Source organism: Eurosta solidaginis, chromosome 3 (genome assembly GCF_040869045.1).
Source record: "Eurosta solidaginis isolate ZX-2024a chromosome 3, ASM4086904v1, whole genome shotgun sequence".
NCBI classification, from domain to species: domain Eukaryota; kingdom Metazoa; phylum Arthropoda; class Insecta; order Diptera; family Tephritidae; genus Eurosta; species Eurosta solidaginis.
Window position 1 is genome coordinate 167,448,856 of NC_090321.1, and position 27,236 is coordinate 167,476,091.

General features: G+C 36.9%; 1 protein-coding gene across 10 annotated transcripts in view; it reads left to right on the plus strand.

The window, feature by feature from the left end:
- Window positions 1-18,959, plus strand: part of LOC137244589 (leucine-rich repeat-containing protein 15) — an 80,150-nt gene extending 61,191 nt beyond the window's left edge. For all 10 annotated transcript variants that reach the window (XM_067773802.1, XM_067773803.1, XM_067773804.1 and 7 more), the window contains one exon: window positions 16,485-18,959. In XM_067773802.1, the coding sequence (XP_067629903.1) occupies window positions 16,485-16,750 (266 nt within the window). In that variant the 3' untranslated portion in view covers window positions 16,751-18,959. The remainder of the gene's footprint in view (window positions 1-16,484) is intronic.
- Window positions 18,960-27,236: the final 8,277 nt, after the last annotated feature.

The window sequence follows — 27,236 nt, forward strand, 5'->3', positions numbered from 1 at the left end:
TCTTCGAAAACGTAAGGCAAAAAAAAAAAAAAAAGAGATACAACTGGGTAAGGAGGACTTAGAATTTTCTGTTACGGATTTCGAGGGACCTCCATTCTCAATGGAATCGGAAAATTCTCTAGAGCTCTTTTTTAAGTTTTTTGATGATGAAGTAATAGAGCTAATTCTGACTGAAACTAACAACTATGCCCAACAAAAAAACATCAATGCAAACTTTGAAAAGCGCGAAATTTTAGCATTCATAGGAGTTTTGATATTGAGCGGATACGTACAGGTTTCAAGAAAAAAAATGTACTGGGAACGCGAAAAAGATTGTCACAATGACCTGACCTCAGATGCAATAACCAGAAACCGACTTTATATGATTTTTTCCAATTTTCATGTGTGCAACAATCAACATTTGGATACTGATGACAAGTGTGCAAAAGTAAGGCCTCTTTTCGATGTAATAAATAAAAAATTCATGGAGTATGGTCATGGTACCATATTATGGCCGTCATGGTTGTAAACAGTACATCCATGGAAAACCGATTCGATACGGCTATAAGTTGTGGGTAGGTGCTACACGGTTAGGTTACTTGAATTGGTTTGAACCATATCAGGGGGCATCAACAAACATAAGGAAAAGGTATGAGGATTTTGGTGTTAGAGGTGGAGTTGTGCTGGAGTACGCACAAGCCTTAGGTGACAACTGGCCAGATCGGATGTTCCATCATTTTTCGATAACTTTTTTAGTTCAGTTCCTTTGATCGAAAAACTCACTGAGTGGAACTTATACTCAACCGGAAGAATAAGGGAAAACAGACTAAAAGATGCATCTCTGTGCAAAATGCATGGCAATTGCATCGAAACCAAATGGAGACATGGACCAGCTGAAATTTAGGAGAGTCATTGCAACGACATTACTGCAGCAAATTCGGAAAGAGCAAACTTACCAAAAAGGACCCAGAGGAAGCTTGGAAGGATCAGTTTTACGCTATGATGGCATGACTTATTTCGTGGTTTACCAGGATAAGCAAACTCGTTGTGGATTTTGTCATGAACGGACCACGACCAGATGCTCAAAATGCGATGTTGGAGTGCATGAAAAGTGTTTTATTTCATTTCATACTAAAAATTAATTTTTTCGTTCACAACGCATATGTTCCCAATGTACTAAATATAGTACGGCCTTAAAATCCACTTTCATGAATTAAATGTTTTAAAAAAAGTTTAGAAATGTCTTTTTAATCACAATTGAAGTCCAAAAACAAAAAAATTATTTTGGTTACCTTCCCGGTTTTGTCTTGGGACTATCTGGGTTAAAATAAACGATATCGGACTATAACCACGTCCACTTTTTCGATATCTAAAATTTCGAAAAATCGAAAAAGTGCGATAATTCATTACCAAATACGGATTAAGCGATGAAGCTTGGTAGGTGAGTTGAGCTTATGACGCAGAATGGAAAACTAGTAAAATTTTGGACAATGGGCATGGCACCGCCCACTTTTAAAAGAAGGTAATTTAGAAGTTTTGCAAGCTGTAATTTGGCAGTCGTTGAAGATGGCATGATAAAATTTGGCAGGAACGTTACTCTTATTACTATATGTATGCTTAATAAAAATTAGCAAAATCTTTTTAAAAAAAAAATTTTTTAAAGTCAAATTTTAAAATAAAAGTTAATATCTTTACAGTATATAAGTAAATTATGTCAACATTCAACCCCAAAAATAGAAGAAAATTTCAAAATGGGCGTGGCTCCGCCCTTTTTCATTTGATTTGTCTAAGATACTTTTAATGCCATAAGTCGAACAAAAATTTACCAATCCTTGTGAAATTTGTTAGAGGCTTAGATTATAGGACGATAACTGTTTTCTGTGAAAAAGGGTGAAATCGGTTGAAGCCACGCCCAGTTTTTATACTCAGTCGACCGTCTGTCCTTCCGCTCGGCCGTTAACACGATAACTTGAGCAAAAATCGATATATATTTACTAAACTCAGTTCACGTACTTATCTGAACTCACTTTGTATTGGTGTAAAAAATGGCCGAAATACGACTAAGAGCACGCCCACTTTTCGATATCTAAAAGTACGAAAAATGAAAAAATGCCATAATTATATACCAAATACGAAAAAAGGGATGAAACATGGTAAATGTGTTGGTCTATTGACGCAAAATATAACTTTAGACAAAAAAAAAAAAGTTTTGCAGGGCGAAATCAAAAGCCCTTGGAATCTTGGAAGGAATACTGTTCGTGGTATTACATATATAAATAAATTAGCGGTACCCGACAGATGATGTTCTGGATCACCCTGGTCCACATTTTGGTCGATATCTCGAAAACGCCTTCACATATACAACTAAGGGCCACTCTCTTTTAAAATCCTCATTAATACCTTTAATTTGATACCCATATCGTACAAACACATTCTGGAGTCACCCCTGGTCCACGCTTATGGCGATATCTCGAAAAGGCGTCACCTATAGAACTAAGGCCCACGCCCTTTTAAAATACTCATTAACACCTTTCATTTGATACCCATATCGCACAAACAAATTCTAGAGTCACCCCTGGTCCATCTTTATGGCGATATCTCGAAAAGGCGTCCACCTATAGAACTTAGGCCCACGCCCTTTTAAAATACTCATTAACACCTTTCATTTGATATCCATATCGTACAAACAAATTCTAGAGTCAGCCCTGGTCCACTTTTATGGCGATATCTCGAAAAGGCGTCACCTATAGAACTAAGGCCCATGCCCTTTTAAAATACTCATTAACACCTTTCATTTGATACCCATATCGCACAAACAAATTCTAGAGTCACCCCTGGTCCATCTTTATGGCGATATCTCGAAAAGGCGTCCACCTATAGAACTTAGGCCCACGCCCTTTTAAAATACTCATTAACACCTTTCATTTGATACCCATATCGTACAAACAAATTCTAGAGTCACCCCTGGTCCACCTTTATTCCGATATCTCGAAAAAGCATCCACCTATAGAACTTAGGCCCACTCCCTTTTAAAATACTCTTTAATACCTTCCATTTGATACACATGTCATACAAACACATTCCAGGGTTACCCTAGGTTCTTTTTACTACATAGTGATTTTCCCTGATTTTGTCTCCACAGCTCTCAACTGAGTATGTAATGTTCGGTTACACCCGAACTTAGCCTTCCTTGCTTGTTATAGTACATCACATTAACACTTATACTTCGCAACTGATATCTTGCTTAAATCAAACTGATTTTGCCGTGCCTCAACTGTTGCTGCTTTTATACTGTTTGATTCCTCGTTGACATATTTCTAGGCGCTTCTATTTCTAGATTTTACTAGTTAGTTAGCAGCTATAAATTGCTCAGCTATAACTACAGATGCACGATTTTATAGCTTCTCTCAGAGCCCATGCGCGTGTTTATGTGAGTGATACTTGCACAAATGATTGCATACTTTTGGGAGTATCTCATATATATGCATGTGTTTGTGCGTTACTCTCCGCTGCTTGTATGGACATATGTATAGACATAATGATTGATTTATTGATGTGCATACAAGTCACTGCTTAGTGTTGGCTAAGAGATGATAGTATTCCTAAGCGCTGCTATTATTCGTCACACTGCCCTCCTCCTCCTGATCGGGACGAGCGATCTAAACGCTGCCAGCCTTTCCAAATTAACCACTTTCATTTTGGTTCGTGGTTTGCCAATGGTTTGTATGCGGTACACTACATCGTTGATCCGGTTTACAACTTTGTATGGGCCTTCCCAATTGCACCGAAATTTGGATGGGACACCTTTCCGCCGGTGAGGGTTGTATATCAGTACCAAATCTCCCTCCAAGAAACCTTCCGAATTATTGTTCTCATCGTACCTGCTTTCATCTTGCTACGCATTATCCTGGATCGTTCCCTCGCACTCTGTTGTTTGGCCAATGAACTACTTTGTAGAGCTTGCTCTTGACGGATTGGCTTCACATAATCAGTATCGTTCCTACGTTTCCCAAAAGTAGTGCGCCCTGGCTTGAAACAACCCTTGCATTCTTTCTGGGAAATTCTTTCGTTCGTTTTAGTGCGTCCATTAGGGTTTTCCAATGCCAGTGTTTCTCTCGTAGGTACCTTCGGTTTTGATTTGTTTGGCCCATTCGTTCCATCAACCTTTGGCCGATCTACTTTCCTTGACTTTTGTGGTCTCTGTCGAATCTCCTCCACCAGCACTCGCTTACTGCTGAACCCTTTCTCCAAACTGAAGTTAAGTGGAACATCCTTGTTTTTATAGCGCATAATCTTTCTCCGCATATCGATCCTGATGTCATGGTCAACTAAGAAGTCCACTCCCAATATGACTTCATCAACGATCTCCGCCACAACGAATTTGTGTAGAACCATGACCTTCCCAAATAAGAATTCACAGATTACTTCTCCCAGGACTTGGTTATACTCGCCAGTAATCGTACGCAACCTTGATCCAGGTAATGGCTTTACTCTCCTGTTGACCAAATCAAATCGAATCAAGGAATGAGATGCGCCCGTATCTACAGTCAGTACACGTTCTTTGCCGTCGACATTCCCTATGACGGTAAGACTGCTTGATTTCCTTCCAATTTGAGACACAGATATCACAGGACATTCAATAGCTGGGGCAAGTTTTCGATCTTTACATCTGACTCGCTCTTGCTTATCTCCTTCAGCTTTGCGTTTACGGTCACCTAAGTTTAAACTACCAGGACCGGTGCTGCAATGACGAGCAATGTGACCTGGGTTACCGCACTTGAAACATTTCATTGCACCATTATTCTTCTGTTGCGTTTCTTTCAAAGCTTCTAAAATTTCGTCTATCCACTCAGGCCTTTCTACTTCCACACGGCATGCTTTTAAAACTGGCTTACACAGAAGTGACGCTGTTTCCTGAATCAGAGCATGTGATAGCGTTTCTGCGAATGTTGGCTTCGGGTTTGCGTATGTGGCTCGCTTTGTTTCGACGTCCCGTATGCCATTTATAAAGCTCTGAATCTTTACCCTTTCAGTGTATTCCACGGGTGCGTCCGCATTTGCCAAATGAGCCAACCTTTCAACATCCGAAGCAAACTCCTGCAATGTCTCATTCGCTTTTTGGTTTACGGTTTTGCAACTCAATTTGGTATATCTGTTTTCTATGCTCGCTTCCATAACGTCTCTCGACAGCGGCCATCAATGCTTCATAGTTGTTCCGCTCTTCTTCGGGAATCGTCTGTAGGATTTCGGCTGCTGGTCCCTTCAATGCTACGAATAGAGCTGCAACTTTATCTTCAGCATTCCAGTTGTTCACTGCTGCGGTCTTCTCAAACTGTAGCTTAAAGACCTGGAAAGGAACAGAATCGTCAAAGGATGGTGTTTTTACCTTTGGGGTGCTCGCTGAAGCAGTTGGGCGATTAAGTTGCAATTCCTGTATACGACCTCTCAAAACATCCACCTCTGCTCGAATTTTTCTTCAAACTGCATTATTTTTTCGTCCATGCGCGCTTCGAGTTTTGATGATATACGCGCCTCTTGTGCTTCTAGTTGTACTGTTATGCGTGTCTGTTGTTCTTTCAGTTGAGTAGCCATATATGTCTTTTGTTCTTCCAGCTGTGATGAAATTTGTGTTTCCTGTGCTTCAATCTTGGCTGTTATACGGTTCTCCTGCGATTCCATTAGGGATGCTATACTTGTCTTCTGTTCGGCCAGTTGAGATGTTATATTTGTCTTTTGTTCTTCCAGGTGAGATGACATTTGTGTCGACATTTCTGAAATGCGTGCCTCCTGTGCTTCCAACGTGTCTCCTGCGATTCCAGCTGAGATGCCACTGTCGATGTTTGAGCAGTTACTGTAGCCAATATCAAGTTCAAGTCTGTGCTGGTAACTGTCTGCGATGTTTCGTTTTTCTCTTCAATTTTTGTTGTTGATTCTTCCACATCAGGATAAAAGACATACTCGTCCACATTAATTGCTTCCAATTCCATTGCCTCTCGGAGTCGTGCCTGAAGTTCAAATTTATTGCCGGTTGTATTCAATCCACGGCTCTCCAACTCCTTCTTCAGTTGCTGGATCTTCAATTCACTCCACTTTGCCATGTCCTTGTTGTATTCGAAATCTTCGGAATTTATTCAACAATTCCTCTTCTGACACCAATGTAACGCATTTTAGTGCAATTCCGCTTATTTGCAACCTTCTACTAACGTTCGAATCACTAAACTGTTGAATAAATAACTTCACTATTCAATAATGCAAAATGGCCTTTATTAAAGTACTTCACATTAACACTTATACTTCGCAACTGATAGCTTGCTTAAATCGAAATGATTTTGTCGTGCCTCAACTGTTGCTGCTTTTATACTGTTTCATTTCCTCGTTGAAATATTTCTAGGCGCTTCTATTTCTAGAATTTACTAGTTAGTTAGCAGCTATAAATTTCTCAGCTATAACTACAGATGCACGATTTTATAGCTTCTCTCATAGCCCATGCGGGCGTATATGTGAGTGATACTTGCACAAATGATTGCATACTTTTGGGAGTATCTCAGATATATGCATGTGTTTGTGCATTACTCTCCGCTGCTTGTATGGACATATGTATAGACATAATAATTGATTTATTGATGTGCATACAAGTCACTGCTTAGTGTTGGCTTACAGATGATAGTATCCCTTAGTGTTGCTAATATTCGTCACAATACTAAAAGCTAGAAAATAATTAGGTAGGCGTGAAATTTCTAAAAATGTGAGACGGGGAATAACCTGATTAAGGTTCAGTTGGTCTTATTATGACTATCAATTTTTTTCATATGTCGCTTTCTATTCATGTATATATTATGTGTTCCAAATATGAGCCAAATCGGACCACAAATACGATTTTTTTTTTTTGAATATCTCGATCCTTCCGTCACCTAGCGGCGATTTTTTTCATAGGTCGCTTTCTATTCATGTATGTATTATGTGCTCCAAATATGAACCAAATCGGACCACAAATACGATTTTTTGAAATATTTCGATCCATGCGCCGCCTATCGGAGTTTTTTTCTTATTATTGCATTATCATCGGATTCTGAACTATATTCCAAGTTTCAATCTTCTAGCTTATCCGGAAGTTACTTAAATTTCAATTACAAAATTCATGCCCGCCAGCCTGTCAAGTCATGCTAAATAAAACCGTTTAATAAAAACAAACTTACCATTAGAATGTAGGGTTGCACTTATAATCGAAAGCGTTGTAGACAGTGAAAGTATACTTTAATTATGGTAGTAAATTATTCGTTGTTAAAGTAACAAATATAATTTAAATTACGACTCTAGTAACTATTAAAACATTATGGTTAATATGTTTCAGGCATGCTTAACCAACGAACCGATATCATTTCGTTACGATAATTAACGTTAATAAACGAAACAAAGTCATTTCGTTTCGTTTATTAACGTTAAGAACGTCAAATTAACGAAATGATTTTGTTTCGTTTTCTGCCATATCAAAACGAAATCAAATCGTTTATGTTGATTATTAATTTCAAACTATGCTGGCAAAGCTGATTGATGGCGGAGTCATTAAAGGTGAAAGCATTAGCAAAGCTGATTGCAACTTTTCTCATGAATTTTGATAGTACGAACATTTCTCAGAGTATTTTTGACATTACCACCAACGAACTACACAAACAAATTACATGGAGTTTGTGTGTGTATGTCCGCTCGCTGTTACCACCTTACGGCTTCACCATGACTATAGCATTGCCAGCACAATTCAAACATGAAGTATCACGTTTTTGTTAACGTTTTTAACGTTAACGAAGGCTTTTCGTTTCGGTTAAAAACGAGATACAATTTATCTTGATAATTTCTTTATCGATAATATTTCGAAGTGCTTCAACGGAAACGGTGGAAATTTTTTGATAAACGATTAGCTTAACGTTAAGGTGCATCCCTGATATGTTTAATGCCCTTATATATATTAGATTTTTACATATAAATGAGTAACTCTTATTTTTATGTTACGTATACGCACTGTTAGCGTCACTGTATCAGACCTACCCGATATGACACCCCTTTCATTTGATACCCATATGGTGAACTCCCATCCACTGGTAGCCCTAGTCAGTATTAAGGTCTATACCCCGGCAATGGATTGAGATGTAATCCACCCAATAAAGTTTAATTAACTTACCGGGCAGGTAAACTATTCCTCACTTTAAAGTCAACTTTAACGATTTTCGTTTTCTCATGGCCCTATAAACTGAAGCCAGCATTTTGCTGCAGACTTTTAAGCTTGACATCATATGCTTCAATTTAAACATAAGTAAAGAATGTATTGATGCGACTGAATCTGATAAGTCGCCGATAATTTTTGCTGCTATGAAAAGCGCAGTGCGGCGGTTCGAATCTCATACATTACACAGTGTATCGGGTCGATTTGTGGGGAGGCAAAAAAATCCCCCATTGCTCTGTGAAAATCATATTCTAGGGATCAAAATAAGAAACTTTGCCGAAGGAACCATACCTCTAAAACGAATTCTGATGTCCCCCCCTTTGGGTCGTAGGGGGAAATTTTGAAAAATCCCACTTTGAAATGCCTATGTTTTTATACTCAGTTGAGCAGAGCTCACAGAGTATATTAAGTTTGATTGGATAACGGTTGGTTGTACATATATAAAGGAATCGAGATAGATATAGACTTCCATACATCAAAATAATCAGGATCCAAAAAAAATTTGATTGAGCCATGTCCGTCCGTCCGTCCGTCCGTCCGTTAACACGATAACTTGAGTAAATTTTAAGGTATCTTGATGAAATTTGGTATGTAGGTTCCTGAGCACTCATCTCAGATCGCTATTTAAAATGAACGATATCGGACTATAACCACTCCCACTTTTTCGATATCGAAAATTTCGAAAAACCGAAAAAATGCGATAATTCATTGCCAAAGGCGGTTAAAGCGATGAAACTTGGTAGATGGGTTGACGTTATGACGCGGAATAGAAAATTAGTAAGATTTTGGACAATGGGCGTGGCACCGCCCACTTTTACAAGAAGGTAATTTAAAAGTTTTGCAAGCTGTAATTTGGCAGTCGTTGAAGATATCATGATGAAATTTGGCAGGAACGTTACCACTATTACTATATATGCGCTAAAAAAATATTAGCAAAATTGGATGAAGAACACGCCCACTTTTTAAAAAAAATTTTTTTTAAATTCAAATTTTAACAAAAAATTTAATGTCTTTACTGTATAATAAGAGAATATTTCAAAATGGGCGTGGCTCCGCCCATTTTCATTTAGTTTGTCTAGAATACTTTTAATGCCATAAGTCGAACAAAAATTTAGCAATCCTTTTGAAATTTGGTAGGAGCATAGATTCTATGACGGTAACTGTTCTCTGTGAAAATGGGCGAAATCGGTGGAAGCCACGCCCAGTTTTTATACACAGTCCACCGTCTGTCCTTCCGCTCGGCCGTTAACACAATAACTTGAGCAAAAACCGATATATCTTTACTAAACTTAGCCCACGTACTTATCTGAACTCACTTTATCTTGGTATAAAAAATGGCCGAAATCCGACCATAACCACGCCCACTTTATCGATATCAAAAATTACGAAAAATGAAAAAAATGCCATAATTCTATACCAAATACGAAAAAAGGGATTAAACATGGTAACTGGATAGGTTTATTGACGCAAAATATAACTTTGGAAAAAACTTTGTAAAATGGGTGTGACACCTACCATATTAAGTAGAAGAAAATGAAAAAGTTCTACAAGGCGAAATCAACAGCCCTTGGAATCTTGGCAGGAATACTGTTAGTGGTATTGAATATATAAATAAATTTGCAGTACCCGACAGATGATTTTCTGGATCACCTGGTCCACATTTGGTCGATATCGCGAGAACGCCTTCACATATACATCTAAGGGCCACTCGCTTTTAAAACCCTCATTAATGCCTTTAATTTGATATCCATATCGTACAAACACATTCTAGAGTCACCCCTGGCCCACCCTAATGGCGATATCTCGAAAAGGCGTGCACCTATAGACCTAATGCCCACTCCCTCTTAAAATGCTCAGTAACACCTTTCGTTTGATACCCATATCGTAAAACATTCTAGAGTCACCCCTGGCTCACCCTAATGGCGATATCTCGAAAAGGCGTCCACCTATAGACCTAATGTCCACTCCCTCTTAAAATGCTCAGTAACACCTTTCGTTTGATACCCATATCGTACAAACATTCTAGAGTCACCCCTGGCCCACCCCAATGGCGATATCTCGAAAAGGCGTCCACCTATAGACCTAATGCCCACTCCCTCTTAAAATGCTCAGTAACACCTTTCGTTTGATACCCATATCGTACAAACATTCTAGAGTCACCCCTGGCCCACCCTAATGGCGATATCTCGAAAAGGCGTCCACCTATAGACCTAATGCCCACTCCCTCTTAAAATGCTCAGTAACACCTTTCGTTTGATACCCATATCGTACAAACATTCTAGAGTCACCCTTGGTCCACCTTTATGGCGATATCTCGAAAAGGCGTCCACCTATAGAACTGAGGATTACTCCCTTTTAAAATACTCATTACCACCTTTCATTTGATACCCATATCGTACAAACACATTCTAGAGTCACACTGGCCCACCCTAATGGCGATATCTCGAAAAGGCGTCCACCTATAGACCTAATGCCCACTCCCTCTTAAAATGCTCAGTAACACCTTTCGTTTGATACCCATATCGTACAAACATTCTAGAGTCACCCCTGGCCCACCCTAATGGCGATATCTCGAAAAGGCGTCCACCTATAGACCTAATGCCTACTCCCTCTTAAAATGCTCAGTAACACCTTTCGTTTGATACCCATATCGTACAAACATTCTAGAGTCACCCTTGGTCCACCTTTATGGCGATATCTCGAAAAGGCGTCCACCTATAGAACTAAGGATTACTCCCTTTTAAAATACTCATTACCACCTTTCATTTGATACCCATATCGTACAAACACATTCTAGAGTCACCCCTGGCCCACCCTAATGGCGATATCTCGAAAAGGCGTCCACCTATGGACCTAATGCCCACTCCCTCTTAAAATGCTCAGTAACACCTTTCGTTTGATACCCATATCGTACAAACATTCTAGAGTCACCCCTGGCCCACGCTAATGGCGATATCTCGAAAAGGCGTCCACCTATAGACCTAATTCCCACTCCCTCTTAAAATGCTCAGTAACACCTTTCGTTTGATACCCATATCGTACAAACACATTCTAGAGTCACCCTGGCCCACCCTAATGACGATATCTCGAAAAGGCGTCCACCTATAGACCTAATGCCCACTCCTTCTTAAAATGCTCAGTAACAAATTTCGTTTGATACCCATATCGTACAACCATTCTAGAGTCACCCTTGGTCCACCTTTATGGCGATATCTCGAAAAGGCGTCCACCTATAGAACTAAGGATTACTCCCTTTTAAAATACTCATTACCATCTTTCATTTGATACCCATATCATACAAACACATTCTAGAGTCACCCCTGGCCCACCCTAATGGCGACATTTCGAAAAGGCGTCCACCTATAGACCTAATTCCCACTCCCTCTTAAAATGCTCAGTAACACCTTTCATTTGATTCCCATATCGTACAACTAGAGATACCCCTGGTCCACCTTTATGGCGATATCTCGAAACGGCGTCCACCTAGGGAACTAAGGATCACTCCTTTTCAAAATACTCATTAACAGATTTCATTTGATACCCATATCGTACAAACATATTCTAGAGTCACCCTTGGTCTACCTTTATGACGATATCTCGAAAAGGCGTCCACCTATAGACCTAATGCCCACTCCTTCTTAAAATGCTCAGTAACAAATTTCGTTTGATACCCATATCGTACAACCATTCTAGAGTCACCCTTGGTCCACCTTTATGGCGATATCTCGAAAAGGCGTCCACCTATAGAACTAAGGATTACTCCCTTTTAAAATACTCATTACCATCTTTCATTTGATACCCATATCATACAAACACATTCTAGAGTCAGCCCTGGCCCACCCTAATGGCGACATTTCGAAAAGGCGTCCACCTATAGACCTAATTCCCACTCCCTCTTAAAATGCTCAGTAACACCATTCAATTGATTCCCATATCGTACAACTAGAGATACCCCTGGTCCACCTTTATGGCGATATCTCGAAACGGCGTCCACCTAGGGAACTAAGGATCACTCCTTTTCAAAATACTCATTAACAGATTTCATTTGATACCCATATCGTACAAACACATTCTAGAGTCAGCCCTGGTCCACCTTTATGGCGATATCCCTAAATGGCGTCCATCCATAGAACTATGACCCACTCTCTCTTAAAATACTCTTTAATACCTTCCATTTGATACACATGTCATACAACCACATTCCAGGGTTACCCTAGGTTCATTTTCCTACATGGTGATTTTCCTTATTTTGTCTCCATAGCTCTCAACTGAGTATGTAATGTTCGGTTACACCCGAACTTAGCCTTCCTTACTTGTTTCTTTTTGGAGTTTATTTTTCTCTTTAGAAATTTATTTAGTCAGAACATATGTAAATGAAAAAATGAATTTAACATAGTAATAGAAAAGAAATTTAAAAAAATTATTAGAAATTAGCGTTTTTACAACCCCCTTTTAAAACCAAGGCATCACTGTGATGTATTTGCATGTCGTAAACATAGTTGTGTGGGTTTTTTATTCAACCGTTTTAAAAAATGAAGGTATCACTGTGACACAATTGCAGATCGTAAAATTGCTTGTGTTGTTTTTTTTAAGCCACCACAAGACACAGCAGGTAGAATTGAAATTGCCCCAACCCAAACGTTCGACCCAAAGGGGGGGACATCAGAATTCGTTTTAGAGGTATGGTTCCTTCGGCAAAGTTTCTTATTTTGATCCCCAGAATACGATTTTCACAGAGAAATGAGCGATTTTTAAATCGACCCGCCCTATTACACACATTACATTTTTTTAGTTACGTTAAAAGTTAAAATAAATTTTAAAGAGCAGATGAGCTGCCGGTAAATTTTTCCGCTCCGTAATTTAAAAAGAATTTGAGAAAACGAAAATTCATTTATAGGCAGGATAAAGTGAGCGCTAAAATTAAAGGCTAGATGAGAAAACTGCCCTTAAGCTAACATCAACAGCTTTCATTTGATATCCATAATGTAAAAACACATCCTAGTGTTACCTTGATCCATGTTTTGGCCTACATCTCGAGACCCTAGTCACCAATAGGTATGAAAACGACCCTGTGCTAAAGCACTCATCAACAGCTTTCATTTGATATCCATATTGTATAAACACTGTCTAGGGATACACGGGTCCACGTTTTGGCCTACATCTCGAAACCCTAGTCACCCAGGGGTATGAAAATTACCCTCTACTAAAGCACTCATTGCCAGCTGTCATTTGTTATCCATATTGTATAAACACATTATAGGGGTAACCGGGTCCACGTTTTGATCTCAAGACCCTAGCCACCTAACGAAAAAACGTAGACGTTGGCCAATTCTCAGACCTACCCAATATGCTCACACAATTTCAAGAGAATCGGTTTAGCCGTTTCAGAGGAGTTATGCCTCTAACACCGTGACACAAGAATTTTATATATTAGACTAGCAGACCCGTCAGACGTTGTTCTGCCCTAAATTTGGTGTATCTCCATACATTTTAATAAGCTTTTTCCGTCTAACTCTGCCCCCCCCCCCCTCGATTTTTCTTAATCCTTTTATTCACTCCTCCCTCCGTAGTATTGCTTCATCTATCTCTATTTTCGTCTCACTCTATCTCTTTCTCAGTCCCCTTCTCTCCTTTCCCTTCTCTAAAGTTTTTCCCATTCTTCTTCATCCCTTATTGCCAGGCAAATCGAATAGGACGTGTGTAAATAGTTATGTGGGTATTGTTAATTCATGTCTTTATTTCGGCTTCGCATGCACATTTATCAGTTTTGCCAGGTTAATGGAACTAAATCGAATATCACAATGAAAATACCTTTAAAGCTCTCAGCAACAACTTTCATTTGATATCCATATTACACACACATTCTAGGGGTATCCGGGTCCAAGTTTTGCCCATATCTTGAGACCCTAGTCACCCAGCGGTATAAAGATTACTATGTACTAAAGCACACATCAACAGCTTCAATTTGATACCCATAATGTAAAACCACATCCTAGTGTTACCCTGATCCACGTTTTGGCCTATACTCGAGACCCTTCACAAATAGGTATGAAAACTACCCTGTACTAAGGCACTCAACAGCTTTCATTTGTTATCCATATTGTATAAACACTTTCTAGGGGTACTCGGGTCCACGTTTTGGCCTCAATCTCGAGACCCTAGTCACCAATAGGTATGAAAACTATCCTGTACTAAAGCACTCATCAACAGCTTTCATTCGTTATCCATATCCTATAAACACATTCTAGGGGTACCCGCGTCCACGTTTTTGTTTATATCTCGAGACCCTAGTTACCCGCGGGAACGAAAAATACCCCGTATCAAAGTACTCATAAACAGCTTACATTCGATACCCATATTGTTCAAACATATCCCAGGATTACCCAGGTCCACGTTTTGATCTCAAGACCCTATCCAGAACGGTATAAAAATTAGCCTATGTCTGTCTTCTGGTTCTAAGCTACCCCTCCATCATTTTTCAGACAAATATGTTCATCCGTTACTTTCTCTTCAATCACTCTTTATTAAAAAAAACCGCATCAAAATCCGTTGCGTATTTTTAAAGGTTTAAGCATTCAAAGGGACATGGGACAGCAAAAGCGACTTTGTTTTATAATATGTAGTGATGTACATCAACACATACCTATAAACCTACGCCTGAAGTTAAATAACGCAGCGAATGATATATATGTACGTACATATGTATGTGTCGCATCAAGCCTCACTCAAAAGCAATTAGCGCGGACAGTTCACAGCGAACAAACACGTACGCATTTTTTGATAAAAATGTTACTTTTGTTTAAACAATTTGGCTGATATAAGAAAGGAATTAAGTATTTTTTTTTTGATGCAGATCGAAGGTAAATATTTCAGAGTTTTACTGAAAAGTAGAATTTTTTAAATCCATCCATCCCTTTATGAGTTATAATTGTGTAAACAAAAATTTTATGATTTTTTACTACATTTTGGCAATTTGCCACGCCCCTATAATATATACCTTCAAATTATATTAACTGTAACATCTCACGTAGCTAAGCTTTCAAATGCAAAAAACCGTTTTAGAATAGGAGCATTCTGTGTGAAGTTACATATGTGCATACATGGCATTTAGCAACTTTATTTTATAAGATTTATAGATAGATTAGCCTTTATGACTGAAACCTATTGTGCTTAGACAGATATATAGGTTGTGAATTGTGGCCTTTAGATCTGTTGGCTTATTCTCTTCCAAGGAAGTCCAGAATGGTGCTCGGCTTTGATTATAGCTTCGAACCAATAGAGTCAGCGATACAATTTGCCTCATTTGTGCATGTGCATTGCAGTGAGCTATGAGTATTCCTGATAAAGTTCTGTTTTCGTGGCGGTTATGGTTTTATATCGCATTGTGTTTCACGCCATTAACAGTGGATCTCTACACAGGCTGTGTACCATATGAATGCCTGATACGCTTCGACTCTGTTTTTGTGACGCAACTCTATTTTAAATTGATTCTCGAAAATAATGAGCTTTTTAATGTCACAGCTAAGAAGATTGATGACCGGATATGTTCTCTCAATCCTTTTATATTCCGTGACAGGGTTACTTGGTCGCTGTCAAGGCGCTCCTTAGCTAAGTTCACCACCGTGTGCTTGGCTTAAGTATCGCTCCATCTGATCTGATCTATCATGGGCCTTACCACCATGGTGTAAATTCATCAATGCGAATGCACACCATTATTGCTATTGTGATCTTCGATATGCTTTTGCCAAATGTGACTTTCATGTAGCTCACTCAATTTCTCCAAGAGGTATTCATCAAATGCAACTTGAATCCTCACCCAATGTTCTCCAGCTGGTTATCGAAATAATAGCCGTCTTAACAGGATTGATGTTTAGCTTTACAATTCTTTCGTTAACTAAAAGGTAATTTGCATTAAATCACATTGAATGCTTCCAAATTTTCCTTTTGCAAGAGTAAAAATATCGTCCTCCTATAGCTGACAGAGGATTCTATTTTTGAGAGACTCTAAAAGAGTTCGTCCACTGCTAGCGTCCAGGGACGGCAGGACGCCAACCTGTGTATTACCACTTGCAATCCCAAGTTGAATCTTTGAAACTAAGTGAGTTGTACTAATCAGATTTCGCAAAAGTAATAACCCAGATTCAACGGTGGCAAAAAATATTTTGAGTGGCAACTTCTATTTTGCATTATTATTACTGAAAGCTCACTACTAGGTATAGACCTGTCAGATTTTTGTTTGAATGTATTTGCAAAATAAAAATAACAAATTTGTTTTGCCATTCTACAGATAATCCGTTAATCTGTTCGTGTGAGCTTACATGGTTCCCAAGACTTTTGCAGGATCTCAAAAATAAAGATGATGAAATGGCGCAAAAGAAAAAGCCCGTATGTCACATGCCAATCGAAAATCGAGAATATTTCGTGCAAGCAATGCCACTGGAGAAGATGCACTGTGTCGGAAACAAAGCGGCTTCGTCCAAAAGTACTGTAATGCAAGTCAACCTTTGCACCGTAATGATCGTTAGCACATTTGCAGTTGTGCGTAAAGTTTAAATTTAACATATCACCTGGTTCGAAGAAACATGCCAAGGACCATATCACGAGTAATGTGAAGCAATGTAATAAATAAAAATACATATCAATATCTTTACAAATGCAGTATGTAGATTGTCATAGATACGCGCTAACACTTACGAAGTATTCAAAATTGCGTTAAATGTGTTTGTTTTTGTTTTTTCAAATTTTAACATACTCGTACAACAAAAATATACATATCAAAGAAATGCCATTAAAAGTACTACATAAATACAAACATACTTATACACATTCAATAATATATACACATACATAGATATTTTCTGTGAAATAAAGGTTTTTTATTAGGATTATACTAAGTACTCGTACACATTCACACGCACCTCCATAAATACATATATATATATACCTACATATTTTTTATGTATGGCTAAATAAAATGCGTGCGAGATGTTTTTGGGAATATTTATTTGCAGAAAAGGAAAAATCTATGAAACTAAGCAGCTTAAATATTTACTCTAATTGTCTTTGCTATATAAGTATAAGGTTTACTAAAAGTTTATTGCTAAATGTTTGCTAAAAGCATTTATTATTTTAAATTTAAAAAAAAAAAAACGCAAACATTTACATATGTACATATGTTGACATATTTATATATGTACAAATTATGTGAAATAGTCTTACGTCAAAAGGGAAGCTATTAATGCTAAAACTAAATGTTGTTGTTGTGAGATACAATCATTTTTGAGTTTGTTAATATTTAAAAATTATAAAAAAAATATATATGAAAATAATTTATGTAAGGCACTCTAAAGCTCTTTATGATATTTAATTCCCTCTGAATTCCATGGTTTTTACAAGAAATCTATAACAAAATATGTATGTACATTTGTTTGTCGTCCCCACGGTTAGGTATTAAGATTTACATACATAATTAAATAATACTTACTAAAACTAATATGCAATTTTGGGCCTAGAAGAAAACACAAACATAAGTAAACGAACACAAAATTCACAAGAACTGATTATGGAATAAGTAGTTTGTACTCATAATGTGAGCATGAGGATTGCAAAAAGCAATAAAGCAATCCTTGCATTCAACTAAAAATATGGGAAAATAAAAATCAATTCATTAAATTTAGCTTGTAGTCAAGTGGTAACAAAAGATTACCAAAGCAATATTACACCTTTTCAGTTAAAAGTATAAATTTACCAAAATCGTTGCAAGTTTTTACTTCATAACTCATTCAGTGTTCGGACTTTTTCCCGACTGTTGTCACATTTATCGCTTTAATCTTAAAAAATATAGTGTGGACACTTTCTACATATAAAGTTAGGTTTTTTTCCGTAAACCCTTATGGTTCTTAAAAACTTACAAAAAAAAAAAAAAACAAGAGAACATTTCCTGGAATTCGCGCGATTTGAAATAACGTAACCAAAACAGCAATTGGCGCGATTTTATTTTACTAGGTGTCCTGAAAATAGGTCCGTTTTACTAAAATTCATAGATACTTAGATTTTTTCCCATTAAAAATATTACACGCTTGATCTTCGAATTTCAACTAGCATACGAGAGGACCATGGTTAAAATGCGTGTGTTCAGTAGAGCTTACGATTTCTCGCGAGTCTCGCCCTCTCGGGAAAAAGCACCGAAATGTATAGAATACTGCCAATGCAGCGACTGAATTGAAAGTCGAGAAGCTCGCGAGTATTACGATTATGTCGAGATTCGAGAATCTCGCGAAAATTGGAAGTAGAGAAGCTCGCGAGTCGACGTCTCGTTAAAAAAATAAAATATTGCGAACAAAATTATATGTATATAATAAATATGTTTTGAGTTAAATGTCATTGGAAAGCAATATAATCAACAAACAATTCACAAGTAAAAAAAAAACAGCCTGATTCTAATGTGGTAACAACTTTCTTCACCACGGCAACTTTCTTCATGTGGTAACTTTTGTACCCTTTTGGTATTCTGCCCACGAAAGTAGCCGGATAATTGTTTACCCACTAAAATAGGTGGTAACATCGATGTAACAAAACAAAAGCTGCTGTTTAGAAAAAGGCAATACTGAAAAATAAAGAATTGTGAGCGCAAATAAGTAAACATAATAGTAAAAAACTGTTGCCTCTTGCTATACATATTTGTTTCCATGTACTTTCACAGTATATATTACAATATAGCTATGTAAAAACCAGGCATGCTTAACGAACGAAACGATATCATTTCGTTACGATAATCAACGTTAATAAACGAAACGAAGTCATTTCGTTTCGTTTATTAACGTTAAGAACGACAAATTAACGTTAATTTGACGATCTTAACGTTAATAAACGAAACGAAGTGACTTCGTTTCGTTTATTAGCGTTGATTATCGTAACGAAATGATATCGTTTCGTTCGTTAAGCATGCCTGGTAAAAACGTATGCATGTATGCACATATGTATATACACATCGTCCCGTTTATTCGTTAACATCGTATCTACGAGTGACACATCGTCGGTAAAGCCATGGCGGAACCATACACGGTAGCAACATGGTGACATACCTACAAACATAAATAAAAATTCCATGTACTTCGTTTTTGTAAATTCGATGGACAAATGTCAAAATCGTACTGCGCCGGAAGTTGATGTATCAAATTAAAAAAAAAAGTTTTTATTCAGCTGTCCCATGCTGCCACCTTGTATCGTTCCGCCATGGGTAAAACGAAGAAAACCAACTTTAAATTTCACCACAGACAATGGTGAGTTTTTCGGTGATGACAGCGTTACCACTTTGGCCAGAATCGCGAATAAAACAACTGGTAACGATTTTCGGTTACATAATGTTCTGGGTACTATTTTACCGGTAACGCTAAGAATCGGGCCGTAAGCGTGACGTTAGCCACTTGACTTTTGCGGGGACAATGACAATTTCACCAAAAACAAGCTACCAGATTGAAAAATGTTGCGAATTTTTCTAATTTTGATGGATTTCATATCAACGAATGCAACTAAATTACTTTCATAGTCATTTTAAATAAAAAAGAAAAAATATGAGCCCCAGGCCTTGGAAATATTTTAATACCAAATATCAGCCTAGAAAACAAGGTTTTTAATAAGTTTTTCGAGCTCCCGAAAATTGTTTTAGTGGAAGAAAGATGGATCAAAGTATACAAAGCAAGGGAATATAGCCTTCTTAAGTGTCCGTACGTTTGCTCAGAACATACACGTTTGTCAATTGCTTGCTCAAAGGAGGTCCTTACAAACCGACAAAGCAATTTCCAAAAAGTGTTTAGCATACTTAAACACAATTTTTATGAAATTGAATGGTGATAAATTGGTTACAAGTCCACATTTTTTATTTATTGTATAATTCAGGCGTAGCGCTTGAGGAGGGAATTGATAAACCATTTTTTAGAGAGAACATTGCCCTGTAGCTCTGCGGGTTAGCCACTAGTTATGAGAGTTCGTTTGCCCGTTGTACCAGGGGTCACCTTGTGGCAAGCCCCGCCTATACACATTCTGTGCCCTTTTAGCATTGACATGGATGTGGCGTCCGACAAACGTAACAAATTAAACACCTACCACTCACTGCAGACATTGGAGGTACACTTTTTCTCAACATGCCTTGAGAAATATCCACTGTACAAAAACAGGATTTTTCTTTTTTTTTTGTTCTGTCTAGGGGTCAAGCTGCCATAAAGATATGAGTTATTAACCAATGTATGAGTTATTATCCACTATTTTTCAATAAAACTGCATGTTTTACTTTATTCTCAATAGATATGTATGCACATAACACGTTCTAAAGCATAGTATTATTGTCTCAGATGACCATTGCGTTTTCATCCTAAAGGAAATTTCCATCCCGAAAACCAAAATTTCGCCTTAAACAGTAACGGTATAGCAACGCCTCAAATACGTCAAAAAATTTTTGAGTGGAACTATCTTCTTTTTTGTATCATGGTTCATACAGCAATTAAGTTTATGTCGAGAAGCTCGCGAGATTTACGAGTGCTTCGAGCCACGAGAATCTCGAGAGAAGTCAAGTTCTCGATTTCTCGGGTCTCAAAAATCTCGCTTACGTTCGAGAAGAAATCGTAAGCTCTAGTTTTCAGCAAATTTTTTTTTTTGGTTTTTTCTATGATTTTTTATTTATGTTTTCTATAACTAATCATTAAAATTTTTCTTTATATTGAGCAATAAATGTAAGGAGCGATAGCCTCCGAAGAGATTTTTGGCCGAGCTTCCCTTCCGATTTGCGTCGTTCTCCGTTTAGTTTTTCCTTCATATTGGCGGGACGGACCTATATGTTTTAGGCCGACTCCAAACCGCATAAGATGCGTTTTCACTGAGAAGATTTTCATGGCAGAAATACACACGGAGTGCTTGCCAAATCACTGCCTAGGGGCGACCCCGATTAGAAAAACTTTCTTCTGATTGAAAAAACTTATTTCTAAAATTTTGATGGTACTTTGCCCGGGGCGTGAGTCCAGGATCTTCGGTGTGGTAGGCAGAGCATGCTACCAACCACGGTGGTCGTCATATATATTAATGTTTATTAATTAACGTTAACTTTTTGTTTTGCATTAACATCGCCAACTGTTTAGTGGCCGAAATCAAACTAAGTAAATTTAAACGATTCCGATTTACAGAACAGGTGGATAAAGCGATTTACTTATGACCAGAAACTCAAAAACGGTACGATTTGTAGAACATTTTGGGCGATTTGAAAACGAATAATTGCAAAATATCATACGAAAACGATTTGTAGAATATGCCTGTATATTTTATCAAAAATTTGCAGTGAAAAGAAGTTTTTAAGCGCCTTCCATGATAAAGTCCTACTAAACAGTTTCTAGGCAAGATCAAGAGAACTTACTTCTCTGCTAACTTCTTCTGGTAAAAGCTTTTCTTAAAGAAACGAAATAGGAAATGTTACCCGTATGGCAAGGAACCGTTTCAAACAAAAGTATTAAATGAAATCATCAAAATCGTATACATTGGAGAACAGCGTCTGTAACATCTTTTATTTGATTCGGTTTTCTACTAGGCGTTGCCGGCAAGTAATCTAGTTCTACACCACGGTTCAATCAAAAAATATTTGACAACTGCGGAAATTTTGCTCCCAAATTGAATTGACATCTATTTACTGTGTTGTTTCTTGCAAACTTATGAAACAATTTGAGTAGTAGAAATAGGTGGGTGGCAAACCATTTACAATTGCCCAATAAGTACTGAACTGCATAATTCCTTAGTATTATTTTTCTGCTTTTATTCCTTCCTACGTATTCTTCTGATTTTGTGGTAGTATATTATGGACTATGGTATGAAGAAAGGAAATTTTATGAAAACTACGGAATCGTGGACTTCCTAAAAACATACGAGATCTAAATCAAAATTGAAGTTCATGGTTGGCCGAAAAACCGAACATAAGCTGAACTCTTCTGTCAAAGTTAAATCCTGAGTTTAAGTTCTAAGAAACTCACATTTTTCCCATTTTGATGCTAAGTGGAGTATTACCATATATCGGCTTCCAGTTCGGACTCACCATATCTCTAAGTATTTTTCAAAAATATCCTGTTTCGAAATCGGCCTATCTCAGAATTAAGTTGAAGAACGCCCTACCATAGAATTTTTTAACAAACCTCTTTTCTCATGTTAAAATGCGTTAAATTTATAATCAGCTGGGCCGTTTTGAAACAAATTCTGAGACAGTGTGTTACTGAATAAAATTCTTAATTACTGAGTTATTCAAACAAATTCTGGAAAAATAACATAAGCAATATAACTCCTTATAATATAACGAAGCTTTAAGTAAAAAATTAATAATTTTCCCAAAACCTGTTGGCATTTGCAAGGTTACTATCACTACTAAAATACTACTTAAGGTACTTTCTACTACAATTTTTCGCTGAAGGTTCTACACTAATTCTGTACTAATGTAATTTTTTGTAACATCGGAAAACAAACTCATAAACATTTGACGTGTTATGATAATAACATAATTATTAAAGAAATCCGAGAAATCCAAGATGAAGGAAAAAACAAATAAAAAGGAAAGTTTTTGAGCATACAAAAACAGTATCTTTAAAAATTCAAGCAAAACATTAACCAAGCATTTTCCAAAAATACAGAAATATAGACAAAAAACCAAGTAACCAAAAAGGAAATAAAGTAACCAAAGCGATAGTAAAGCAAAAATATTGATTTGCGTTTCTAAAAAAAACTATACAATCGTATATTCCTTGGTAAAGCCAGAATTGTCTCGTGCTCCTTTTATGCAGCCCAAATAATCTCGACTTAAAACTTGTTATATAATTGTAAATTAGTTGTATTCAATATATCCAGCATACATAAAAGGCATTGTTTTGATTTTCGTTTATAGGTTGATTAAAAACAATTTCACAATAAAAATCAAGAATACAAAATGAGTACCTTTCAAATGAAATAAAATTATACTCTGCACCAGCGAGCATCACATAAAAAACAAAAGAAATTAAAAAATAAATAGTTTAGTATTTCAATACATTTTTTCGATTGAAAGCGGAAAAAATAGCAAACATATTGTAAGTTAATACCAAATTAGCATTCTTTGATATAAAAAACATTACATTCCACAACTGCCTACAATAATTTTCTTATCTGATCGAATTTTACTAAAAGTCTGCTTTATATATTCGACAAATTAAGGTTATATTATTGCAGTATATGTCCTTTTAATTTCCCTACATACTTATTCAACAATCCACAAAATGCTGTATGAAAGTCCGAACACTGTCATTTTAATAAAAAGTTGTATTTAGTTAAACTAAAAATTATTTTTTTTTTGAAGTAAATAAAAAAATTTAAAATCGTAAGGAAGTAATGCAGGTGATGATTATTAATAATAATAATTCATTAAATATTACAAAATACATATCACGCTTTTGATCGATCATTAGCGAACTTAAGTAGCTAACAACATACATATCAGCATATGTCAATCGACAGCGCTAAATATCCAATTTTTATAAAATATACCAATTTATTGTGTTGTATTAAGCTAAAATAAATTTTGTTTGCAATATGAGATTGTTATTATAAATGTACGCACGTGCGGAGTAATGGATGAACATAAGTATATACATTAGACTGGGTCGATTTATTAACTGATATCACGCCATCGATTTTTCGATAGGATTTGGGTTCAGGAAGAAAAAGTTCCACTACGCATACCCAAAAAAATAATTTGCGACCCTGCGAAATTTCATTTTTTTTACTCCTTTCGACTTCGATTTTTAAGGTTTTTTTCATGACCTACTAAAAAAAATTTCATTTGATTGTAAAATTTTCATGTATACCCGGTCCGACCCAAAAATGTCCGCTAAAAACGTTGGCGATAACAGTTAAAAAAAATACTTTTTTATATTAGGGTGGGTCAATTTGTATGGACCAACGTTAACCGATATCGCGCCATCGATTTTTCGATAGAATTTGGGCTCAGGAAAAAAAAAGTTCCACTAGTATACCAAAAAAAAAAAATTTTTTTTTGACTTTGATTTTTAAGGTTTTTTTCATGACCTATTAAAAAATTTTCATATATATACCCTGTCCGACCCAAAAATGTTCGCTAAAAACGTTGTCGATAACAATTTTTTGAAAAAAAAAACCTTAAAAATCAAAGCAAAAAAATGAAATTTCGCAGGCTCGAAAATTATTTTTTTGAGTATGCGTAATGGAAATTTTTTTCCTGAGCCCAAATCTTATCGAAAAATCGATGGCGCGATGTCGGTTAACTTTGGTCCATACAAATCGACACACCCTAATATATATACATACATATATACACGTAAGCCATAAGAACAAAAAGTAGCATTTAAGTTTTTTAGGTAAATAAAAGCTACTCACAATTGACTCAAATAAAGTAATGAGTAATAGCTTAGAATCTTTGGAAAATGAAAATTTGCAATTTTCAAATATATGGGTCAATAATCAAAGGTTGTACGTTTTTACTCAGAAACTGAATTTTACTATATACACACCTACATACAAACATGCATATGTATTGCAGATATGCACTATTTTATATAAATGTACATGAAAGGGAATTATGGCATATTAATGTAAAATTGTCTGAGTATAATTTAGAAATATATATATAAAGTTGTTAGCATTTTTTGTATTTGTATAACCAATATTATTTTATACATGCTATATACATATGTGTGTACGTAATTATTAAATAGCATATATATGTATATATATTTATGTTTTTTTAAAATATAATTTGAATTGCTGCAATTAGTATTTATTACTTTGTAAGAAACTATAAGTTCCTTTCTAAACTAATGAGCCACTTCAATAAAAGGGTCAAATTTTGGGTAGTTCATGGTTTGAGATACAAATTTTCCGTTCCTGTATAGAATTATGTTGTAATATTAATGATTTGTTTTTTAAAGTTTCAAATGAATAAAGAGCGGTCAGTTTAGTCAAAAAATTTGCTACTCTTTAGTTTTTATTACAAGCTCCGATTTTCGGCATCTCAACTCTTCTACTGTAAGGGCAGGGCAACAGATACGCCTCTTCATTCGTTTTGTGAAACTGATAGATGGGTTCGTCGAGATCAAATTATAGTGAGAGGACATAGATAGAAATTTGGAGGTTACGAACTGGCGCCGTTAACACAACGAAGTAACGACTGGTGCGCCTTGTTTAACGGCCATAACCGTTTAAACGGTTAAACGACAATACAACACGATCTACACAGAAAATCCTATAATAAGGATTTTACATTTTAAAGTGCCAGAAACTTCTCAGTGTATGTGCTTTTAATTTTTATTATATCACAAAACAAAAGACATCCTTAATAGCTGTGTTCAATCTCCACTCAGATAGTAGGCTAACCGCTTTACTGAGATTGAATTAGTTGGGGAAAATTTATAAAATAAGACGGCAGCATTTGTGGAAAGAAGAATACGCTTCTCAATAATATATACTTTTAAAAGTGCTTATAAAACACACAAGATCGATGAATTTAAAACCGCGGAGTGTGCGCGGAGCAGAGGTATTTGGCTTGACAGTTGGGTTTCTTGTATAAAAAAATTTATAGATGTACCATCCAGACATATTATATTCTATATACATTTAAAACATCGGCCGCTTCATGATCATATATAATGGAGAATATTTATTTTCGGTTGAGAATTCTATCCAGCTCAGGAAACCTTGTCTTCAAGAAGTATATTTGGAATTTTAACTTAACTGAAATGCTAATCAATTTGTATTTTAACTAAGTCCTAAAGTCTGTAATGCATCGAGGGTGGAGCGTGTGAAGAAGTCTACGAAGGTAGATCATGGCTGATTGCCATTCATCAGGGAATGGCCAGGGTGATTCTTTTGCATGTTGTTCAAGCAGCCCACTACTTCAGGTTGTTTGCAGAAAAGTTTCCTTATTTTGGGTAGCCACTGAGCATCCGTTCAGTGGTGAGCTAATGTAAGAAGGCCACAACCTAGCTAGGTCATTTTGCCTTAATCGATTTAAGGGCTATCTGACCGACTTCGTAGGCAGCGTCTGATCACCACACGGTTCGGATGCATGCGGCTGTCTTGGGCTTGGGACCCGCCACATCAATGAACATCCTAGCAAAGCCTCGGATAAAGGTAAAATCCTTTTTTGATGACGACAGCGGTACATACTTAAAGGCTTACACTTTAGGGGCATGCACCTGAGTCGTCCGTTCCCTTAATTACCACCATCCAAGAAATGCGATGAACGAAGAAAGGAAAAAAGACAATCAAAAAGTTTGGCATTTACTGGAGTGATCATGCAAATGAGCGCAATTTTGGTGTTGATTTGTGGTGAGAGAAAGACTTCGTCGCCAAGTACTATCGTTCACGCGTGTGGACGAACGTCTCGCCGCTAACCGTATACAATATAAATTGTTCAATATCTCATTCATCTGCACCCATGCACTGGAGGAGGAGAAGGACGATGAGGTGAAGGACGCATTCTACGAGCGCACAGAGTGCACATACGAGCGCTTCCTCCGCCATGATATAAAGGTCGTTATTTGCAACATTAACGCCAGGGTGGGCAAATAAGGTATTTTGACCCCACGGTCGGAAATTTCAACCTCCACAACGTAACCTTCCCTAACGGACTGAGGCTGATCGACTTCGCTGGTACTCGAAACCTGGTCAAAACTAGCACCAGGTTTAGGAATAAATATATACATCAAGCAACATGGATGTCCCTTGATTGAAATACATGTAACCAAATCTATCACCTTGTGATAAACGGGAGGCAGATGTACGCACAAGTCGAGGACGTAACATAGACTCGGATCACTCTCTTTGCAGCCAAAGTACGCGTTCGCTTCTCCGTGGCTTAAAGCAAGAAACATAAAACACAGGGAAAGTTTGAGGTCGACCACGGAAAATCAACTAGTACGATAAGAAATGCCGCGTTGCAACCGAAAAAAAGAACGCTGCCTATAGGGCTATGTTAAAAGCGAATGCAACAAGAAGAGTGTGTAAA